Source organism: Blennius ocellaris (genome assembly GCF_963422515.1).
Source record: "Blennius ocellaris genome assembly, chromosome: 10".
Classification (NCBI taxonomy): domain Eukaryota; kingdom Metazoa; phylum Chordata; class Actinopteri; order Blenniiformes; family Blenniidae; genus Blennius; species Blennius ocellaris.
Genome location: NC_137659.1, coordinates 1,401,179 through 1,418,728, shown reverse-complemented (window position 1 = coordinate 1,418,728; position 17,550 = coordinate 1,401,179). Strand labels below are relative to the sequence as shown.

At 51.1% G+C, this 17,550-nt stretch overlaps 1 protein-coding gene across 2 annotated transcripts in view; it reads right to left on the bottom strand.

The window, feature by feature from the left end:
- Positions 1–3,765: 3,765 nt before the first annotated feature.
- ankrd12 (ankyrin repeat domain 12) overlaps positions 3,766–17,550 on the bottom strand; it is a 39,276-nt gene continuing 25,491 nt past the window's right edge. The window contains exons 3-13 of one of the 2 annotated variants that reach the window (XM_080503192.1): positions 15,000–15,150; positions 13,309–13,380; positions 12,632–12,772; positions 12,272–12,475; positions 11,847–11,989; positions 11,088–11,235; positions 6,501–10,927; positions 5,742–5,840; positions 5,500–5,643; positions 5,328–5,423; positions 3,766–3,952 (exon numbers count right to left, since the gene is read on the bottom strand). In XM_080503192.1, coding sequence (XP_080359318.1) covers positions 3,767–3,952; positions 5,328–5,423; positions 5,500–5,643; positions 5,742–5,840; positions 6,501–10,927; positions 11,088–11,235; positions 11,847–11,989; positions 12,272–12,475; positions 12,632–12,772; positions 13,309–13,380; positions 15,000–15,150 — 5,811 coding nt within the window. In that variant the 3' untranslated portion in view covers position 3,766. The remainder of the gene's footprint in view (positions 3,953–5,327; positions 5,424–5,499; positions 5,644–5,741; positions 5,841–6,500; positions 10,928–11,087; positions 11,236–11,846; positions 11,990–12,271; positions 12,476–12,631; positions 12,773–13,308; positions 13,381–14,999; positions 15,151–17,550) is intronic. The other variant, XM_080503193.1, reaches the window with a different exon arrangement.

Below are 17,550 nucleotides of genomic sequence, written 5' to 3'. Positions count from 1 at the left end.
GCGTAAAGAGTGACTCCTCCACCCGGCGAGGCGGAGGAAGCGGCGGGCGGGTGGAGCTTCTCTTTCTCGCGCTGTGAGTGACGCTCTTATCAGCGCTCGTTAGGTGAGAAAAGGCGCATCGGAAGCTGTGGAGCTGACCCCCCCCCCCCCCCCCTCCACCCACCACCTCCACCCCCCCCCGCTGTGGAGCTCATTTGTCGCCGCCATACAAACGCTCTGACGGGCCATTTAACTCCACAGGTGTTTACACGTGTTCCTGTGAAACTGCATCAAACAGGCTCGACCAGCAGCCTGGGGGGGGGGGGGGGGAGGGGGGTGTAGAGAGGGGGGGGGAGGGGGGGTGAATACATTATGCACGAGCTAATTGTTTTCCTTCCATTCAGCCATAAAGGAAACAGTTGGAAACTCCAGGATGAATGTAATACTTCACAGGGGATGTAGGTGTCGTCCCAGATAGACGATTCCCAGATAGACGATTCCCAGATAGACAATTTCTAGATAGACGATTCCTAGATAGACGATTCCCAGATAGACGATTCTTAGATAGATGATTCCTAGATAGACGATTCCCAGATAGACGATTCCTAGATAGACGATTCCCAGATAGACGATTCTTAGATAGAGGATCCCCAGATAGACGATTCTTAGATAGACGATTCCCAGATAGACGATTCCTAGATAGACGATTCCCAGATAGACGATTCTTAGATAGAGGATCCCCAGATAGACGATTCCCAGATAGACGATTCCTAGATAGACGATTCCCAGATAGACGATTCCTAGATAGACGATTCCCAGATAGACGATTCTTAGATAGAGGATCCCCAGATAGACGATTCCCAGATAGACGATTCCTAGATAGACGATTCCCAGATAGACGATTCTTAGATAGGGGATTCCCAGATAGACGATTTCCAGTTAGACGACAGTGTTTTTTGCCAGATAGACGATTCCTAGATAGACTATTCCCGGTTAGACGACGGTGTTTTTCCCCCAGATAGACGATTCCCAGATAGACGATTCCCAGATAGACTATTCCCGGTTAGACGACGGTGTTTTTCCCCCAGATAGACGATTCCCAGATAGACGATTCCCAGTTAGACGACGGTGTTTTTCCCCCAGATAGACGATTCCCAGTTAGGCAAGTTTTTCCCAGATAGATGATTCCCAGTTAGACAACAGTGTTTTTTTCCCACCCAGCAACAAACAAACAAATAAACAAACAAAGCAAACTAATTCCCTGCAGACTTGACGAGAAGCACAAATAATAAACTTTCAGCTCCACAGTCAAAGAAACGACGTTAACGATTTTACTGGACATGAGTTAACCACAGAAATAAACAAATAAACGACCAAAACACAAACTTTGTCACATAATCAGCAGATATAAAGAACATAAAGCGGTGAAACAACTTAAAACAGATTAAATTTGGCTCAAATGTGAAGCAGAAATGAATTTTAAATGAGCAAAACTGTAAAAAAAACAGCAAATAAATAAAAAACAAGGTTATTCCCACTGATATAATCTCATGTGTTCCTGAAGGAAACCTTCCACATAATCCAAGTGTTTATATAAAAGCCTGTTTAATGAAATAAAGCTCGTGTCACAGTCAGAATACGTTCAATATTCAAACATCCCACAATAATTCCTCAAAGTCCAGAACCTGGCGCCACGAATCGATTTATAAAAAGGTTCAGCTTCGCTGTGAATACAACTTAATATTGACTTGTGGAGGCGCTTTTCTGTCCGGAGTCTCCACAGCGCCCCCTGCTGGCCGAGGCCAGATCCTTCACCGCAGGGGGGCGAAGCAAACCTGGAAGGCTTTAGGTTGAATTCTGCGCAATTTATAGGAAATAAATAGTGTTTAAAGTGTTAAATAAACTAAAAAATTCTTTATATATGCTTTAATTAATCTTTTATTTCACATTTGTGGCTGTTAATATAAAAATAAGACATATTTTGCATTATGTTAAAATTAATTTACAATTAGAGAATCACAGTTGTGCTGGAAAGCAAATATTCACGTTTTAACAGCTTTAAATAGTCAAATATGAAGGTTAAAAATCAATAGTAGTAAAAACTGTGACTTTCTATAATTGTATATAAGTTGTAATTAGGGACCGGATTGTTTTTGGAACGTTTCTTCTTTTTTATTATTATTATTATTATTCTGCAGCGTCATTAGACGTAAATTAAACTCACTGAACACTAAAAAAAAAATAACAATTCGTCATGCTTATAAAGAAATGGCAAAAAATTTAAGAAAAATGTCTAAATTAACCCCCAGAGTGCCAGAACGTGCTCTCTAGCGCCCCCTAGAAAGGCTTAAAACAGCCACTACGGCCTGTAGGAGTGTCACAGGAAAATCAAACCAAAACCCGCTTGTTTGTCTCATTATGATAAAAAAGTCACGTGTCGACACCCCAGACCGAAATCCATCAGGAAGCCCGCAATTTGCCTTTCAAAATAAGATTTTCTGGAACAAAGCATCTTTTATCTTTCTAGAAAAAAAAAAAAAAAAAGTGAACCAAATTTAAATTTGACAACAAATAAAATTTATTCAATTATATATTACAAATATGTACAAGTCATGTAACAAGTAAATATTAAAATAGACATTTTTTTTAGAACTATCGTTCAAAAGGCATTATGTTGAAAAAATAGGATTTGTTGTGATCTCACATTGAAACTGTAAAATTATGTTTTTCTTTTCTTCTTCTTCTTTTTTCTTCTTCTTCTTCTTCTTCTTCTCCCCTCCGAAGCCACAGCAGACTCGGGCGTGCGCCGAGACACGATGGAGAAACACATGAGGAGCGAGGCCGCAACGCAACGCAACGGGGGAAAACAGAGGAAAAGAAACCGCGGAAAAGAAAAACGTAAAAAAAAAAAAAAAAAAAAAAAAAAAAGCTGGAACACGTCAGTTAAAAAAAAAAAACTAAACAAAAAAAAAAACCTTCACGAGTAAATCCACAGTACAGCTCTTTAGGAAATAAGTACAAAGAACGCAACGCATGCACAGCATTTAATTGCCAAAAGTCGAAAAAACACCAGCTGTGGCGCCGAGCTCCAGATGAGGAGGGAAGAAACGGTAGAAAACAAACAAACAAACGAGGAAAAAAAACAAAAACAACACATGCTGAACAACAACAGGAACATCACGGACGAGTAGGACACTCCATATATATATATATATATATATATATATATATATATATATATATATATACATATATATATATATATATGTATATATGTAAAAAACAACTTTGGTCCATTAAAACATCAGACAGAACAAGTTTACAATCAAAATATCTAATATTTGTCATTTTTACAGGCTTCAAACAATAATTACATGACTATTTACAAATGCACAATTTTCTTATGTATAAAATAAGTTAAAAAATTAAGAGCACAGTCTGTACACAATGTATGAACACGCACGTTTACAAACAGTTGAAACCTTTTTGTCTTTTCTTTTTTCTTCGTCTTCTTCTGAAGCGTGGCTCAGCGCCGGGCGGCACACGTCAGACCTCCTGGACCCGGATCTGGATCACCCCCCCCCCCCCCCCCCCCCCCCCATCGTCCTCAGTCCCCCTGGCGCTCCCCCCCCCCCCTCGGTAAAAGAGCTCTGGAGTGAAGTTTCCCAAGTGCTCCACATACGCTAAGTGCTTCACATTTCAATTTCTTCCTCACAGGCCCCTCCCCCTCCCTCCCTCCCTCCAGACCCCGCCTCCCCGGCGGTGTAAGCCCCGCCCCCCCCGCGGCTCATATGGGCGTGAGGTCGAAGTCGTCGTTGACCTCCACCAGCGGGATGTAGAACTCGGGGATCTCGAAGATGCTGGTGGACTTGTAGGTGGCGGGCTCCAGCTCCTGCAGCTTCAGCTGCCACTCCAGCCGCTGCACGGCGTTCAGCGCCGCCGCCTCGTGCTGCTGCCGCATCAGGAGGCACGTCTGGGGGGGGGAGGGGGGGGGGCACAAGAGCGCCGACACGTCACTTCCCGCGTGGCGACGAAGCGCTTTGCTAGGTGGCGACAATCCTCACGACGCACGAAGTCGAGAGCGACTGATTTCTGATTTTCTCTTCCGGCAAAGTCAGAAAAGTCTGTGGCAACAATTTAAAGTCAAACTGTCCATATTCTCGTGGGGTGTTTTATTTTGAAAGTCATCGTAGTAATTCAACTTTGTTTGTGTGTGTGTGTGTGTGAGGTTTCACTACAAAAACAAACAACAGCACCAACTAGTGGCCCAACATACCAACTACACTGTTTTCAGACTCTCTGTTGTTGTTGATGCAAAACATGATGCGTTTCTCACTTTAGACTTTTATTTTTACGGTTAAAAACTCCAAAATACCCAAATCCTCACGACGCAGGTTTTTTTTTTAACTCGAGAGCGACTGATTTCTTATTTTCTCTTCCTGTAAAGTCAGAAAAGTCTGTGGCAACAATTTAAAGTGAAATAGTTAAAGTTAAAGTTAAAGTTAAATACCCCCAAGTCTCATGGGACTTGGGGGGGGGGGTATTTTATTTTGAAAGTCACCATAATAATAATTCAACTTCTCTCCTTGTTCTCCCACTGTTCGTGTGTGTGTGTGTGTGTGTGTGTGAGGTTTCACTACAAAAACAAACAACAGCACCAACTAGTGGCCCAACATACCAACTACACTGTTTTCAGTCTCTCTGTCGTTGTTGATGCGTTTCTCACTTTAGAATTTTATTTTTACGGTTAAAAAACAAAAAACAAAAGCCAAACTCGTCAGCGCCAAATGTTCAAGAGCCACAAAAAGATAGAAAAAGACCAAAAAAAATAAATAAAATGCATAAAATGCTATTGGTATTATTATTATTACTGATATATATATATATATATATATATATATATATATATATATATATATATATATATATATATATAGTTATTTTATTGCTACCATTATTAGTAGTACTATACACGAGTATTATACACTATTTCACACTGTTATTATCTGTATTATTATTATATAATGCCTACTTCTAATGGCTCTGCACCTTACTATTTATTTATCTTGCTTTAATCTCCTGTTTATTTCTAAGTGCCCATGTTCCATTCTGTGCTTTACTTTATGTCTTGTATCCAGATATTTTTATTTTTTACTTTTATTCTATCGTATTTTATAATATTCGTATGTACCAGATTGCTGCAACAAGACAATTTCCCTTCGGGGATGAATAAAGTAATTATCTATCTATCTATCATAAAAACTGTACGTGTGTCACAGAGAGATTATATAAACGTGTTCAAAAGAGAGTAAAATGCATTAAAAACACTTCATGGCTTCATTTCTCACCTTCAGTTTGTCGAACTTGTCGTCGACGTCTTGCAGCCACGACATGAACTGTCTGGCGTTGAACCGGTCTCTCACCGACGTCTTCCCGTCGTCGCTCTGCGAACACGACGACTCGTCACAAAACTCGTCTGGAAGCGACGGCGCGGCGGCGGCGGCGGCGGCGTGGCCTTACCTGTACGTCTTGAGGCATGTTGTACACCTCGGCGTCCAGCAGCACCGTGCAGGCGCTGAAGGGCAGCGTCTGGTTGGCCAGGGTTCTCGCCGCCCGGTAGTGGACCCGCAGGACTTCCTGTTCGTTTGAAACGATCAGCTTTTCCTGAGGGGGGGGGGGGGGGGGGGGGGGGGTGGATGAGACTCCTCCTTCACTTCTCCTCCTCCACTCCTCCGTCACTACGACTCTTTAAAGATACTCACCCTCTCGATGCTGTGCTGCAGCCGCAGCTTCATCCTGACGACCTCCTGCTGCTTGAACATTTCCTTCAGCTGCTCCGGTAACGAGGGAGGAGGAGTGATCTGCAGGGGGGGAGAGGGAGAGAGAGGGGGAGAGAGAGAGAGAGAGAGAGAGAGAGCTCATCAGCAGGTGGAGGTTGGCAGTCCTCCAGTCTTCCTCCAGTCTTCCCTCCAAGTCTTCCCCCACTCCTCCCCCCGTCCTCCTCCACTTCTCCTCCAGTCCTCCCCCATCCCTCCTCCACTCCTCCTCCTGTCCTCCCCCATCCTCCTCCACTCCTCCCCTCGTCCTCTTCCACTCCTCCCCCCGTCCTCCTCCACTTCTCCTCCAGTCCTCCCCCCATCCCTCCTCCACTCCTCCTCCTGTCCTCCCCCCATCCTCCTCCACTCCTCCCCCCGTCCTCCTCCACTCCTCCTCCAGTCCTCCCCCCATCCCTCCTCCCCCATCCCTCCTCCACTCCTCCTCCTGTCCTCCCCCATGCTCCCCCACTCCTCCCCTCGTCCTCCTCCTGTCCTCCCCCCGTCCTCCTCCACTCCTCCCTCCCCCAGTCCTCCTCCACTCCTCCCCCCATCCCTCCCCTCGTCCTCCCCCCAGTCCTCCTCCACTCCTTCCCCCATCCCTTCCCCACTCCTCCCCTCATCCTCCTCCAGTCCTCCCCCACTCCTCCCCCCGTCCTCCCCCCGTCCTCCTCCACTCCTCCCCCCAGTCCTCCCGTCCTTCCTCACCGTGGGGATGCAGAGTTTGCTGAGCGGGTTTCCGTCCAGCAGGTAGGAGCCGTTGAAGGTCACGTACTCGTCGTAGTACTGCGGCGGCTGCGGCGTGACGCTGCACAGCACCTTCCTCTTCTCCTCGATCTTCTTGCGGATGTGCAGGAACTCGTAGTAGGGGTTGGCGCGCTCCGTCTGGTAGGGCTCGATCTCCTCCAGCTTGACGGAGTCCACGATGGCCGCCAGCGACTGCTGGCCCGGCTGGCCCGGCTCGCCGTCCTGCAGGCCGGCGCCGCTCGGCTGGAACGACGACGACGACACCTTGAGCATCTTCCTCTTGCGCGGGTGCGGCACGTGGACGTCCGCCTCGTCGTCCGCGGAGCGGATCCTGAACTTGGCGCCGGAGGAGTCGGAGTCGCGGTCGCCAGACGTTGGCGAGGAGCGTCCGGAGGTGCAGCTGCTGCTGCTGCAGCTGCTGCTGCCGCTGCTGAGGTCGGCCTGAGCTGCCGGCTGCACCGCGCAGCGACTCTGCTCCTCCGCGGACATCGACGACGACGACGACGACAACGATGATTCCGGTTTCTCGTCGGCGGGCGTCACGTCCATCGGCTCCGAGAGGACGTCCGCTTTGGAATCCGGCGAGCTCTCTTCGCTCGCGCTGTCGTCGGTTGGAGTCTCGGACGCGAGGGAAGCGGCGGCGGCGGCAGCGCCGCAGCTGCTCTCCGAGCTCCGGGGGACGTCGCTCACGTCCTCGGGTTTGTGCTCGGGACTTGGAAGCGGCGCGGCGTCCTTCTCGCTCTGAGCGTCGAGGAGCGGCCCGGCGGCGTCACCGGAAGGTCTGGGATTCTTGACGTCCTGGTTGTATGCGCCGACGTCGTCCTGGGAAGCCGTGCACTCGGGGGACGGTAGAACCTCGGTGAAGCTGGTGGACGGTACGGGACTCGCTGCCGCCGCTTCTGCTCTGGGGTTCTCCGAAACGGCCTCCGAACTGTCCGCTTCTGGTTTGTCTGGGTCTTCCAGGACTTCGTCCTTCTCGGACTCGGGCGCCGGTGCGGGACAGGGCTCGGCGTTCTGCTGGGTCTCGTCGCCAGGAGACGGCGGCGGCGCCGGCTCCTTCTGCTGGACATTTAAAAGAACCGTGGACTCGGCGGCCGGAGAAGCTGCGGAACCGGAAACGTGCTCCGGTTCAGGTTGACTGGAGTCCGTCGGCGAGTTCTCCGCCGGACTCTGGACGTCGTTGGCCGCCGGCGGGTCGCAGGGAGGCGGAGGGTTCTGCTCCGCCGGCTGGGAGCCGCCGCACTGGGAGACTGCGGACGGCGGAAGTGCTGTACTTGGAAGATCTTGTGCTGCGGTACATCCGGCGGAGCTCGGCTCCTTCTTCTCCGCCGCCGCGGCGGCGTCGGGGAGCGAAGTCGAGAGCTGCGGGACGTCGGTTCCGTCCTCGGCCTCTGACGCCTCCTTCGCTCTCGGCTCCTCCCCGGGAGGCGAGGACGCGGCGGACTTCGGCGGGCTCTCGGCGGCCCTGCCTTCCGCGGCGGCGTTGGCGTCCTCGTCCAGGATGGCCCGGAGGTACGGGGACTCGTGCCGGGCGGCGAGCGGCGTCCGGCTGCTCTGCGGGACGTCTGGAAGACTGTTGCAGTCCTTGTCGTGAAGCGACGGGGACCTGGTGGCCTGAATGATGAGGGAAGACTGCAGGAAGGCGGGCTGGGAGTCCGACGCCTCCAGGTTCATGTCGGAGTCGTACTCCACGTTCCTGGGCGTCAGCGTCGTGGCCTGACACGAGTCCTCCGAGCTGGCCACCGAGACCAGGGACACGGACCTGGATATGAGGCCGCAGCGCTCGCCCTCCGGCCGCGGCGACCTGCTCAGGCAGTTCTCCACCGCCGACATGACCTTGGTGCTGATGGAGGGCAGGCTCCGCCCGTCCAGAGACATGGTCCTGGGACTGGAGCCCTCCCTCGGGGCCTTGTCCCGGCCCTGGCCGTCCGACGTCTCGGAGCTCTTGGAGCGCACCAGCTCCTTGCTCAGGCACGTCTCGGCCTTGGTCCTGTCCTTGAGCTTGGACTTCAGCTCGGCCAGCGGCCGCTGCTTGAGCCGCTCGCGCTCCTTCTGCTTGATCTTCTCCAGGTGCTTGCGGTGCCACTGCTCGATCTCCTGGTCCTTCAGGCTCAGCATGCGCTCGAAGCTGGTCTGCATCAGGTCGTCGTTGACCAGCCGCTTCTCCTTCGGCTTGGCGTCTCGCGTGGCCGGCTTCGACTTGGGCTTGTCCGCGTCGGCCTCGGCCGCCTTGGCCTTGCCGGGCCTGGGCTGCTGGGAGCGCGACTCTTTGTGTCGGTCCTTATCCTTGTGTCGGTCGGCGTCTCGGTCACGGTCCCGCCGGTCGCGATCTCTCTCCGGCGCCTTCACAACTTCCTCCTTTGATTTCGTGGATAAAGACTTGCCGCTTTCGGAGAGATAGCCTTTCTTCTCTTCCAAGAGCAACTTGAGATTGGAGTTTGAGGACAACGTCCCGTCTTTCGCTTTATCCCTCTTTTTCTTGTCGCAGTCCTTTTCTTTGGAGCGGTCGGATTTACTGTGATCTGGGATTTTCTCCAGAGGTTTTCCTTTCCTGTCAGAGTTTGTGCGATCCCTCTCTCGGTGATCGCCGTACTCCCGGTCCGGCCGCTCCTTCTCAGATCGCTTGTCAAACTTATCTTTATTCTTCCTGCCGTCGTCGTGCTTTTTCGTCGCGGTTAAAGACTTCAGCCTTTCATTCTCCTTGGAGCTTTTGTCTGCAGGCGAGAGCGAGGAGACGGCCGCCGCTCTCTCCTTTTCCTTCCAGCGATCCACCGAGTTCGCCGGCTCCGCTTTGTCGGAGTGCTCCGTCTTAATCTTTTTTTCCTTGTCGGGATGCCTCTTCTCCATTTTTTCTAAGTCCTTTTCCTTTGCCGGGAGTCTCTTGTCGGTTTTCTCGCGTGAGGCTTTCTCAGAGGGCTCCAGCTGTTCCTGATCAGCCGCGATCCCACTTATGGCTTTCTCTTCCGTCTCCTCTTTCATGCCGTGGCTCTGAAGCGGCTCCTCAGGAATCCGCCCCGAGCCCTGGCCGTCCACCTTCTCGTCACGCTCGCCGGGCCTGGAGTCTTTCGCCTTCTCCTCCTTGCGCTCCTTTTTCACGGCCTTGTCTTTTTCCCGCTCCTCCCTCGGCCTCTTCTCCTTGCCGCCCGAGTGTTTTTCCCTCGCCGCCCTCTCGTCCTTGACGGGAGAGGCGTCGCCGCCGCCCTTCTGAAGCGAGACGTTCTCGTCGCCGTCCTTCCTCGCCGCCGCCGGCTCGTCCGCCTCGTCGCTCTTGAAGAAATTCTCCTTCCAGAACTCCCGGTCGAACTCCAGATTCCTGTGGCCGTCTTTCTTGGCCTCCTTCTGCCGGTGGCGGCCGCGCTCCGCCTCGTACTCCCTCTTGTGTTTGTCTTTCTCTTTGTGCTTCAGCTTGTGCTTCTTCACCACCTTGCCGTCCACGTCGGTCTTGCGCGAGGCGCCGTCGTTGGCGTCCACGCTGTTTCCCACGCCGCCCTCCTTGTAGGGGCTGGAGCGGCCGTCCTCGCCGTCCACGCCGGAGTCCCTCTGCTGATGTTTGCTCTTCTCCTTGTGCTTGCATCCCTTCGTGCTGGACCCCTCGGTGCAGTACTCCGCCTCCGTGTAGTGGTTGTATTTGACCCCGTCCACCGGACAGGGGCCGTCGTTGATGGAGACGCACATCTTGGTGTTCTCCTGCTTGAGCGGCGTCTGCTTGTCCGTCAGGCTGTGGTTCAGTTTCGGGGATTTGATGGACGACAGGTGGAAGAGGTGGACGGACGAGTCGTCTTTGGGACTGAAGGACATCTTGAAGGAGTCCTCCTCTCGGCCCTTCTCCGTCTCGGACACGGCGGCGAGAGACAGGACTAAAGTCTTGCTGTTCTCTTTGCCGTCCTCTTGGTTTTCCTTGTTTTTGTTCTGGCTTTTGCTCTTCCTCTTCACCTTGCCCTTGTCCTTCTGTTCAGCATTGTCCTTTTTAGACCTCGTGTCCGGCCTGAGGCTCTCGGAGCTCTGCGAGCAGGTGGGGGAGTTTCTTTTCTCGGACAGACTCTCCATCTCGTCGCTGGACGTGTCCGAGCTGCAGTGGACCCGAGAGCCCTTCTGCTTTTTGGACTTGGCGGCGGAGTCCCCCTTGGCGCTCTGCTTCCCCGCCACGTGGTTCCGATCTTTCTCCTCCTTCTCCCGCTGCCGCAGTTCCCGCCTGAGGATGTGCCGGTCGTTCAGGGCTTTGCTCAGATCCTCCTCCTCCTCCTCGTCCTTGAACTCGTACTCGTCCAGCCCGGGGACGGACGACGACGCTTTCGTGGTCGGTTTGCCGTCAGAGTCCTTTTCGGTTTCGGAGTCTTCGATGTTGTCGTCCACACTGGAGAGGTTGACTGATGGGGGGTCTTCAGACTCTGTGGAGCAAAGAAGACCAGGGTCAGAAACAATACAAGTCAAATCAAGTGCATCCGTGTGTGTGTGTATAAAACTTTATGACAAAACCCATCTGATCCTATGGAATAACAAGTAACATTTTAAGTTTGTATATCAATGCAAATTTAAAAGCAGTTGTACCTGAAGACGTGTCCTCCTGGTCCGACAGGGGAACTTCTCCTTTTAGTAGCTGCTCCAGCTCCTGAGAGTCGGCGACATCCACCGGCCGCTCGCCGCGCTTGTTGGCTTGGAAGGCGTTGCCACCGTGGCGAAGGAGAAGCTTCACAATCTGGAGAAAACAGAAGAAATGTTAGAATTCGAAAGGGGAAGATGAAGGCTTGCTGTAAAGTCGACAATGTTCAGCGAGAGAAAAAGCGAAGGATTTGGAGAAAAAAAATGTCAAACCGGTCTTACTGGTCTAATCTGATGCTTTATGCTGAAATGATTGACCAAACCAGTTCACGTCACTTAAAAGAGACGTCAAGAGGCAAGGCAACTTTCTTCTCTTCAGAGTAAAAATGTGATTCGATGTCTGAAGGAGCTGCTAACTCATCACCTCCAACACTCACGTGACAGAAATCTCACTCAACGGGTTTCAAAGTCGTACCAATAAAATAGAATAGAAGAATAGAAGTTCTTTATTGTCACTCTGTGGCAATGTTAAAAGAGAATGTTGTGACGGCGCTAACACACAATAGTAAGGGGCAATAAAAACGCTATTATAATGCAGATAGACTGAGAAATTGAACTGGAATGGGACAAGCTGGGATCAAATACCGACCAGGAAGTGGAACATTGGTCAAAAAAGAAGACGGCATTTTAAACCAGAACTTGTAAACAGCTTCCAAACATTCACCGAGATGCAAGCCAAACTTGTGACCGTGTGGGAGAAGCTCTTACGTCTTTGTGCCCGCTGCTGGAGGCGTCGTGGAGCGGCGTGTCGTCGTCCAGACCCTGCGTGTTGACCTCGGCGCCCGCTGCTATTAGAACCTTGGCCACGTCGTAGTAGCCCAGGTTACAGGCTTCGTGGAGAGGAGTCCAACCTGGCGAGGGCGTGAAGAACAACGGCAGAGGGGCTTGATGAGAGTCACGTCTGCAATTAGCGTGGCGTTTAAGCGGCCGCGCCCTCAATTTCTGCGACACCAAAACACAACATCCCTCACCGGAGGCAGTAATGGGCCCGACTGATTGCTGTTGTGCATTATCTCATCAGGCGACATCGCCTTTTAATCAGCGGCTGCCACCCGGCTCCACGTCATTATTAACCGCCGCGCAGACACAACGGAGGCCGTTAACGGAGGGTTCGCCTGGCGACGGCGCCGTACCTGCAAAGTCTTTGACGTTGACGTCGGCCCCCAGGCTGATGAGCTCCTTGACCTGCTTGGCGTCTCCGCGGATGGCCGCCATGTGAAGGGGCGTCTCTCCTCGCTCGTTCCTCTTGTTGACCTTGTCTTTCTGTCGGGACGAGGCGCTGCTGGGGACCTTCTTCTGCACCGGGGTGGTTTGCGAGGGGTGGCTGGGTGTGGAGTCTGGGCGGGACGGAGGGCGGGGGGGGGGGGGACACACGCGTCAAACATTGGCCCTCGGGACAAACACTTGGATTTACCTGTGACTTATCATTGACGTCCTCCAGACTCCCGGGCGTCTGGAGGACGTGGTGGAGGTGAGAGGGCAGGAACACCAACCTGGACTGTTGGCAGTCATCTGCATAAGGAGAGCCATCTGCTTGCGCTCCGACAGCGGATATCCAAACAGGAGGTTGGGGGCCTGGGACTTCTTGCCCCCCGCCTCCTTCTTCATCTTTTTCTTGTCCGGTCCATCTTTATCTGCGGCGGGAACGAGAGAAGAGGGTTTTTTTTTTTGAGAATGGTTAAAGAAAACAAAACCAAAAAAAGACTAAAATAAAAAACTAAACAACCAAGGCAGCTGTTTTTTGACAAGCAGCAGGTTTATTGTTAACAATGGCGTGTTTTCCTCCTTCTCTTGTATCTGTTGAGCACGCAGAGAAACAGATGACAAGTGTGAGGTTATAACAAAAACGAAGAAGGAGGGAGAGGTGGGTGGCGGAATAGAGAGCATTATTTTAAAGCAGCCAAGTGCAGACGGCTCATCGACCCCCCCCATCCCCCCGGTCCCCCCCCCCCCCCCCCCCCATCCCCACCGTGTCTCCGGTGAAACACAGACATGCGTGAGCCGCGACAGGTCTGATGCAAGGCCAAAAACCCACACACACGTGCATGTGTGTACGTGTGTTTACAGCGGAGTGGTGGTGGTGGGGGGGCTTGAAGAGGACAGTTGGGGGAGGAGGGAGGAGGGAGGAGGGAGGGGGGGGGTCCGCTGAGGGTCGGGCCGCAGCGATTACCTGCGTATATCCTGCAGGGAGCCACTAATCTCTCTCCCCAGGTCTCACTCGACTGGCCTGGGTCTGAGTCATCTACAGTGCAAAGCAGAGAGGGAGGGAGGGAGGAAGGGAGGAGGAGGAAGGGAGGGAGGAAGGGAGGGAGGGAAAGCACTGCATTAACGCTCACTCTCTCTCTCATCCTCCTCATTTCACATGTACTCAAACACACACAGTCGCACACAGATTATGAGTCATGGCGACGCAGGAGAGACGATCCCATCCGAGCCGGTCAGCAGACTCTTCTTCTCTCCCCTCCTTCTTCGAGCTGCGCCACACAGCAGCAGCACCTGGGGGGAGGAGGAGGAGGAAGGAGGAGGAGGAGGAGGAAGGAGGAGGAGGAAGGGGGGCTGCTGGAAGGCAAAGCCGCCCTCCAGGCTCGTTCAGCTTCAGATCCTGTGCAGCATAAATGATACTTGCAGTGTTTTGTTTGTGTTTTTCCCCCCCAAAATTGAGGGTTCCCGGTCGCCCCGGGCGACGCGGGACGACCACACAATGGAGGTCGCCAAGTTTGAGCTCGGGCTCTACGGAGGAGATGAAGGCGAACCTGCGGGCCCTCGAGGGCACGGTCCCTAAACACGCTCGCTCCACTCGGCGTAATTGCGGCCGTACGACACGCCGCCCTATTTTTAGACGGCATAAACACACAGTGAAGAGTCGGGCCTAAGTGACGGAGAGCAGAGCGCTGTTTACGCAAGGCGGGGGGGATTAAGACGGAGCTCGGTGTGCGTTTCATCCCCAAAAAAACAAAACAAAACACGACGACAGTTTCTGGGAAAGCCGCACGCCGCTCGTGACGTTCCAGCTGAAGACGCTGCGTCGTCCTCGGCGTCGCAGCGGAAGCGCTAAGAGATTGAAGCGATTTCTAAGAGGACGGTTTATTATTTTCCAGGCTTCTCTCTCATCCCACTTTGTCGTAGACGTTTCACACCCTGGAATCAATTCAGTAAAGACGCGAGCCGTGTCGGTTTCTCTCCCTTCACATGGAGATTTGTAGGGCAAAACACAAATACAGAGAATTATTTACAAGCCAGATGGCATATCGGGATCTAAAGCGCAAACTGTGATATTACGCTGGATTTATTATCCTTTTTAAACACACAAAATCTGCGTGTACTGAAAATTGTTGAGAGGTATTTCTATACTTTGCACTACATGCCCCATTTCCAGTGAAATACCTTGCTAAAGGGCATAACGCCGACAAATATTACACACTCTTGGCTCTGAATGGGCTTTACTTCCCTTGAGGATTTTCCATAGGTTATTGAGAAAAAGCAACAGGACAATGTAGTACTCACAAAAAAAAACAACCACACTAAATATAAACCTCTTCCAAAATAGCATCTTTACAGTCGTTTTCTGTGCACAGTGCAGATCTCCAAGCACGGCTTTCAACATTTTCAAAACGCATGTCGGCCGTGACGCCTAAACCGACAACGTCAAAGGAAACAAGCAACAAAAAACTAAAACTGCTGAAGGTGTGAATAGTCACTGAAACTACAGAGGAGTTGTTCTGCAGCTCGCGGCTACAACTTCACCAGCGTGGTGGGATTTTGCAGACGGTTGCAGAACATGGGAGGGACCCTGAGAGGCAGCGGCCACCAGGGGGCAGTACGACGACGTGGCAGCAAGCCAGCATGGCGGCTCCTTCTTACCGGTGTCAGAGTCCCGCTCCTCCGTCCGGGGCGGACTGGTGGTGAAGGAGAGCTTGCGCTTCATGGAAGACTTGACCTTCCCTTCTTTCCCCAGCAGCTCACTCCGGTCCAGCTTGGGAGTCTTGGTGAACGGGGACAACTTGTCTTTGCTCTGGAAGAGACAAACACGTGTGGAGGAAATCAGGCAGGTCAAACGGAGCAGAAGGTGTGGCCGCGGCGAAAAGCCCCGCGTGTGTGTGTGAGTGTGTGTGTGTGTGTGTGTGTGTGTGTGTGTGTGTGTGTGTGTTTCTGGAAATGTAAACAACACAACCACGTCTGAGAAGAAACGGCTGTAGTTCCACTCAAACCTGCTCCGTCGGATCCTTTAAGGCCTCGACGAGGCCGAGCTCAGTGTGCAGGCAGGACTCAGAGACACGAGGCTCACTTAAAAAAAAAAAAAAAAAAACGATCCGAGCCGGGCTAACCGTTCCAGGCTAATGGCGTTTCTGCAGTATAATGTTTGGGTCACGGCAGAGACAGCAGGTTTGTCTGCATGAGTCACTAAAATCTGACTCCGGAGGCAAAGTCCCTGCCAAGTGAAGAGTAAAAGATCTGGAGTGACGAGTTTCATTTATTTATTTATTAATCTTTTGTTCCTTCCTGCTCTGTTTATACTGGAATAAAAATACGGAAGAGAGAGGAGAGTCTTTTTCTCATGGCTCCGTGTGAAAGCCTTCACATACATGCAAGTTGCACAGCCGGATTAGCATTCGGGAGTAAGAAACCTGCAACATGTCGTCTGCAGGGAAAACCGCGACACTCAGAAGAAGATATATTTCAATAGAGAAAAAAAAGAAAGTGGCTGTTGCCTTATTTCATGCTTTTGGGTGTTGGGTTATTCAAAATGTTGCCTTCTCATACGTCGAACAGAGGGTGAAGATCAACAGGTTATAGGAGCAAACTTGTTTGCTGGTTTGAATCCCCACTGAGCAAGGCCGGTGTGAAAAAAAACCAAACCGGACTTCTGCCAAATGAAATGTGTGAATCAGACGAGTGACGGTTCAGGCAGGATCCTGGGAGGGCGTGAACGGGCAAGTGGATGTTAAAACTCGAAACCCTGTTTACTCGGCTACTGTCATCACGACGCCTTTCAAAATATAAGTACCAAGTCCCAGGAGAACATGGACGGGGAGCCCTGGCACCCATGTTCTGATCGTCTCTGCTGAGCGCGTGCAGAAGAACGATTTCCTACGGCCGTGGTGCTCATGAGCAGTGGGGTCGTTGCCGTGGAGACGGAGCCCGAGCGTTTTCAGAAAGTTGCGTTTTCAGTGACTCCGAGCTCGGCGAAGGTTTTTTGTTCACTTTAAAACGTTGCATAAACGGCAGTAAGACGAATCACTGGCCACCACTTGGTTCGTGTTTCATTCATTCATTCATTCATTCAGGTGAAAACAGCCAAACTCACATGCAGCCTCCCGCCACTAGTCGGTGCTAAAGAGCCGTCAGACTCCAGGAAATACAAAGAGTTCAGTTGAGAGGAAAACTACGAAAGTCTCAAGTTAAAGTTGACGTAGGAACTCTGGTCAGACTCGTCTCTAGAGTCACAGATTGACTCTTTTGCGTCACGCAATGAATGCATGAATACAGTTAATTTAAAATGTATGATATTCTCCATGAGCTGATGCATAAAAACATAAGAATAAATAACTGTAAAATCCTAGAAAACCCCCCCACTTCAGCATAAATGTTTAAATATATTAAAAAATGTTTTAACATTTCACGAAATTCACAATTTAATTAAAAGATGAGCAATAAAGACAGAAACTAAAACCAAATTAAACGTCTCCAAACTGCTTGTGGATGTTTGTTGTGGGGTGACGAATTATTTTTTTTCAATTAACACTCGGCTGATTTAACGGCTTCGGAACATAAAGAAACAAGTTTCTGACTTTATGGTTAAAGTCGTCCGTCCCTCCGCACGTCGACGTGACTCGATTATACGTAATAATAAGTCTCAAGTGAAATCGCCTCGTTTTTCACACACACTTGAAAAGACACAACACGTAGGATGCGATTCCTCCCGCCAGCAGCAGCTAATGTCCTCGCTGGATATCGTCTTGGAATTCGCTGCACGTGTGCGAATCCTCAGAAATCACCACGTTGTGGAAGGAGGGAAGGGAAGCGGCTCCGTGATCCAGCCGCCCCTCAGCAACAGGCCCAAACAGTGACACCAGCGATTTCTGTATCATCACGGTGTCTTTCACTTGCTGGGGTTTTTTTTTTTTTGATCTGCAGACAAAGCTTTTTTTTTTTTTTTTTTTTTTTAAGGCGCATTACTTTTAGTGAGCTGCACTTTGGTGCAGTAAAATACATTTCTGGCAGGAGGAGAATGTCTGCAGCGCCTCTTTGATCTCGCTGAAGCAATGTGCCAGCTGTGCAGAGCTCAAGTGTCTGCAAGTGGAGGGAGCGGAGATGTGGAGTGCTTTCGCCTTAAAAGAATAAAAAGCAGACGCCAGCGGTTGTTTCTCGTTTGCGTGGAGAGAAATGTCGAGTTGTGCCGGTTAAACAGCTC